General features: G+C 37.2%; 1 protein-coding gene across 9 annotated transcripts in view; it reads right to left on the reverse strand.

Annotated features, from left to right (window-relative positions):
- COBLL1 (cordon-bleu WH2 repeat protein like 1) overlaps positions 1-5703 on the reverse strand; it is a 179009-nt gene that overhangs the window by 147284 nt on the left and 26022 nt on the right. The window contains exon 1 of one of the 9 annotated variants that reach the window (XM_019628157.1): positions 4626-4669. The exons of the other annotated variants lie outside the window; for them this stretch is intronic. Within the exon in view, the coding sequence (XP_019483702.1) occupies positions 4626-4654 (29 nt within the window). The 5' untranslated portion in view covers positions 4655-4669. Of the gene's footprint in view, positions 1-4625; positions 4670-5703 lie in introns of those variants that run through there. 9 annotated transcript variants of the gene reach the window in all.

Here is a 5703-nt window from a genome sequence, read left to right on the forward strand (position 1 = left end):
TTGTAAACAATCCACTTCTCATCACCAGTTATCAGTCGCTTCAAAAAAGGACTGTTTTCCTCACGTTTAATGAGCATATTGCAGATGTTTACACGCGCGGTCAAATGAACTTCTTTTGAGTTCATGCGGAACTCAAATATCGAGCTTGCTTACGTATCCCAGCTTCTTCAGGTGGTCGTGAACACTTAAATGATGGATGTTCAATGTTTCTACAATCTCTCGTGTCGTGTAACGTGGGTTTGTCTCCATCAATGCCTTTATTTTGTTGTCATCAACCTCAGTGGGCCTCCCTGATTGAGGAGCGTCATTGAGATCAAAATCAGCACGGAATTTCGTGAACCATCATTGGCACAGATGTTCTTGTAGAGCACTGTCACCGTAAACTTGATTCAACTTTTCACAAGCTTGACGCATGTTCTTCCCTTTATGGAAGTAAACAGTAAAATATGGCAAAAATGCAGTTTGATCTTCCATCTTCAACTTATTGTAAAATCTCCAAAACTCAACCAAATCGCTCAATTTTTTTTTAGAATGAAGCTAGAACTATCAGCTGTCAAATGACATAGCAATAATATAGATGTGAATGACTCTAGTACTTCCAAAAATGAACCAGTGCCATCTGTCGCAAACATGTGTCATGACTTTTCCAACAACCCAATAAATCACCCCCAACTCTAGAAAACCGTATAAGTTCTCCTTGTCCCCTGAAATCTTCTACCACCCTGCAACAGGCTCTTTTAATTACCAGTCCTCTATCACACAACAAAGGGTAAGAGCCAAAATCGATTAATTCTTTGTGTATGTCCATTGACTGACTATACAGGATCTACACATCTTTAAACAAATATTTGCATTTTTAACTTCTCTTATTTATAATTCAATTTGAAAGGTTAATTTACCCTGCTGACATTTCAGTATCTACAAGCTGATAAGCGCTAGTTTGAAGAAGAGTACATGCTGATATCACTTTCTCTACTGTGAGTGATTTTGAAGCTGAACTTGATTTCATCTCCATAGTAGGAAGGTGTGGTCAGAAATGCATACTTTCCAAATGTTCCGGTAAAGGAGGTCACGGTGATGAAGAATGTGGGCTTTGGAATCAGACAGACCTGACACAAAAACTTGGTTCTATCCCTTACTTAATCTCAATTAAAAAAATAAACAAACCAAAAAAAAAACACCAACTATATGAGCCTCATTGTTTCCTCCTGTATACAAAGGAGTAAAACATCAACCCCATGGGGTTGTTGGGAGGATTAGTGGGGGCAGTGTACATAAAAGTGTTGTCACAGTACTTGGTATTAATAATATCAAGAAATGATAAGGATTATCATCTATTTTCAAGCAAATTTCAAACAAAGCTTTAGTTAAAGGTCCCTGGGGAATGTTCTCATATCTAAACCCTTCCTTTTCACACAGCCTTAAGCATTCACAAGCATTTACCCAGATGCCTGTGACCTGTACAGGAGGAAGAGAAAGAAAGGGCTAGAAGAAATAGGCAACTATTTAAAAGACACAAATTCCTCCACTGTGCAAGAAGTAGTTTCCTAGGCCATCAAAATCCTAATATGGACAGAGTAACTACTGGACAAAATATGGACAAAATATTTGAGCAAGTGCTACTGTGGATAAAAGGAATAAATCTTGCTCTGAGATGCTAACAATTTACTGAGAAAACAAGCTTATAAAACAATAAAAACAGCAGACAGTGATGCATGCTCTGACACAGGTGGAGGCAAAGTACCATGAAAGCAAAAGGAAAGAAGATGTATATCTGGCTCAAGGATCTATAAAAGGTTCAAGGAGAAGGTGGAATTTGGAACTGGGCCTTGAAAAATGTGTGGATTCCTCTGGGCAGTGAGTTGGGCCAGTAGAATTCCACACAGAAGAAACACTAGGCCAAAGCAAGGAGGATGAAATTCTCCAGTGTTAGGAGATGCCACAGTCTGTCTCCCAGGTCCAAAATAAAACGTAGGTGAAAGAGATGGGAAGATACAAGGGTAGGGAGGCAAGTTAGGACAAGGCATTCATGCATTCCCAGTGCCAAGTAGAGTCTGGCCTTACTGTACAGTCAGCTAAGTCTTTTTTGGGAGAGCAGGGGAGTTTGATATGAATTGACTCAAGGTTTGGAAAATCCACATAGTATATTAAATCTTAAAACATGAAACCTAAAGGCAAGAAGGGGCTATCGAAATAGCCCAGGCCTAAACTAGAACACCAAGAAATGGAAACTTTAAAAGATGTTATATTGTAAGAGCCCACTGGATTTAACAATTTATAATCCTTGTAATATACATTTATTCCTCTCAGGGTAAAAGTCAATAGCAGGCTGAATGGGGCTGGGACAAAAAGGGCTGACTGGCATGTGACCAAAAGTCAAAATAATCCCCCAAATTTGCTAAGTATAGGTTCAACATCAGTTCTAAGGGGTAGCTATACTATAATAGAGGCATATCACCTGGTAGAAAAAACACAACAGCCAAGGTCTCAAGGCACTTGTGGTATGTGTCGAAGTCAGGTTGGGGGTGTGGTCAGGGTTCCCAGTGGGTGTCGGATGTGATCAGGGTTCCCAGTGGGTCCCTCTGATCCAGAGCAGGCTCACAGCTGATTACCAAGGCCAGAGAAATCCAGGCTCATGAAGAAAAGATTAGCTAGCCAGGAGTCAGGAACCAGCCAAACTAACCAGAAGGTCAGGGCAGGACTCCAGGGAGGCATAAGAAAAACTATGGGCTCAGTGGGGAAGACCTGGCTATATGCTGAGAGCATGCTTAACAAGGGAGCTTCAGGTAACAAGAATAATTCCAGGCCACCCCCACTGGCAGAGGAGGCTTTGTCGGNTTAACTGGCCTACTGTGAGCTAGGCATCTGTCATATATGTAGAGAAGTAAGGCATCCCTATCACCCTAAGGTTTTATAATCTACTTAGTTTATGTCTATTATCTGCTTATATTCTAGAATAAAATATTGAAAACAAATTTCATTTAAACAAAAACCAATCTTCCTAAAAGGTGAACATTTTGTTAATGCTATGGAAGCAATGGTTCATTAGTGGTTAAGTCAATGTGAACGGGTCCATACTGCTGCTCCCACCACCTTTCAAATCTCTCTCTTGCCTGAATTTTTCCAGTAGTAAAACAATCATCTTAGCACCCATCTCTAAGTTGGTTAAGCTCTTGGAGCAATGGTTAGCTTGTAGTAAACACCTGAAAATTGTTAGTTGATTTTTATGTTAAAAAGTAGGGCCTTGATTTTATTCTAATATAGAATGAACCTTATATAAAAAAAGTAATTGTTTAAATGTCATTATGCAGTTGTAACCTGTTGTATACCAAGATAGAACCAGTCTTTCTTTGTATTTTCATCATAAATATGGCATAACCAAATAAAGTTCATTTATGCAAACTCAAATAAATTAGAGTTTGATTATGCACCCCACCAAAGATTTCACCAATGATTCCTTTAAATGCCAACTTCTTTCAGTATATAAGACCAAAAATTAAATTTCCAAATTTTAAAAACTGATTTTTAAACAACTTTCCCAGAATTATATTTTAGAAAGTAACATATACTTCTAATTAGGATTCAATAGGTGTATCAACAAATGGATTGATGTACATGGATATGTTAATTTAATATGGTATTACACATACTAAAGTCAGTTAATACTTTAAATCTGGTTTTTCAGCCCAGCTAAACAGAACAGTACCCTAAAGAAAATCCACACTGTTATATGACATTATTCAATCAACAATAAAGATTTTATAGTCATGCATTTACTCTAACCACTGGATAAACAACCATGAACCTTCAAAAGACCTCATGGGGGTTACCAAATGTTACAAAATTATAAAGTCAAGCTGGCAGTAAAGAAGCTTATCAGTAAAGAAAGATTTTTATCTACAGTCATGCTTGTTTAGTTTAGCTAAAGAGATAGAACAGCATTATTCCTATTATGTAACTGAATCCCATCATCCAAATGGAACATCAAGGGTGTTATTTCTCTTTGCCTGACTGCAGAACTGGTAGCCCGTTCAAGCATCAAGTTGTAAAAAATCATGAGCTAATTATTAAATGAAAGCATTTTCATCCCTCTTAAAATAATAAATAGACAACAAGGTAGCAAACTAAACACAGAACTTCCAATTCCAAGTCCACTGTTTACTTGGCAATGTCATCACAGCACTTATTGGGCTGCTGGTACTCCTCAAGTTGTTTACAAGAAAATTGTTAGTGGTCAACCTGAAAAAGTCAGAACTATCTTTTTTTATATGATCACATGTTTGAGTCATTTTATGGAAAAGTAAAAGAGGAAAAGGAATGGGTACTAAAGCTTTAGGGCCCTACAACAGTACACTTTACACACCCATGCAAAATATGTCTTAATCCACATTTTATGGTCAAGGAAACAGAGGCTCTGAGAAGTTAAGTAACTTGCCTAAGGTTACCCAATAAAAAACTGGCACGTCTTTAATTCAGACCAAAGTCTATGTGGCAAAATCAGAATAGGCAGATGGAATGATATTTTTTAAGAGGTTTTAGAAAACTAATCTCTAAAGAAAGCCCTTCACACAGTACACACTAAAATCATGGGTATTCTGAATGGATGGATCACAGTAGTAAGGTACCAAGTATGATCTTGGAGAGGTTGCTTCATCTCTCATTGTCTCAGGTTTTTGTGATTTTGGGTTTTTTCATTCCATCTGGTAAACAAGGAAAAAGATAATAATTCTCATGCAAGGCTGTTATAAAGACAAAATGCTCTAATATGTGTAACACACTTAGCATAAGACCTAGCATCTGATAAGATCTTAATAAATAGTCAATTTTTGTATTATTACTCTTGGTGTCAAATATAAAATTAAAAGGTCTTTATTCTCTGCTGAGATGTCTCTGAGGACGTCATTGGGTCTGTCTTATCCTCAGTCCTAATAGAGAGTTGGGAATATAGTAAGTGCTCATCAAATGCACATTGAATAAATAACATCTAATAATTTTCCATTCACTTTTATCTCAATGTGAATGAAACTAGGTATCCCTTTTGCAGATCTTCGTTTTTCCCACAATGATACCTTGATTCAAAAATTCCCTAAGCACAAAACATCCTTCATAGGAAGTCCTACCTAGTTAAAGGGAGAGGAAAAACAACAAACAAAAAAACAAACAAACAAAAACTTCCAAACATCATGTAAATAAAAATTGGGCATACACGCATGCAAAAATTATCTCAGTTTACAGTTCTTTCTTCACTTGAAAGTACTGGGTTGTCGGAAAAGTCATGATGTATTTTGTCTATGTTTTTCAAAGGTCACTTATTTATATAAAGAACAAAGATCAATCAATAATATATAGCCTGTTTTCTTCGGTAACCATTTGCCGTCTTTCAGTGAGCTTTATAATTCCTCGTTCATAGAAGGACCTGTCTTTATTTGCAAAAAATTGAACAAGGTGCTGATTTACAGCCTCATCTGAATTGAATGTTATACCACAAGGAGTTTTGAAGAGAGCAAAACAAGTGGAAGTCTGACGTCGCAAGTTCAGGTGAATATGGTGGGTGTGGCAATACATCCCATCCAAACTCCATTAATTTTTGATGGGTGATTAAACTTGTATGTGGTCTCATGTCGCGATGGAACACAACTCCTTTATAATTAACAAGCTCTGGACATTTCTGGATGATGGATTCATTCAAACTGTCCAATTGCC

The sequence above is a fragment of the Hipposideros armiger genome, unplaced genomic scaffold (assembly GCF_001890085.2).
Source record: "Hipposideros armiger isolate ML-2016 unplaced genomic scaffold, ASM189008v1 scaffold_751, whole genome shotgun sequence".
Taxonomy (NCBI): domain Eukaryota; kingdom Metazoa; phylum Chordata; class Mammalia; order Chiroptera; family Hipposideridae; genus Hipposideros; species Hipposideros armiger.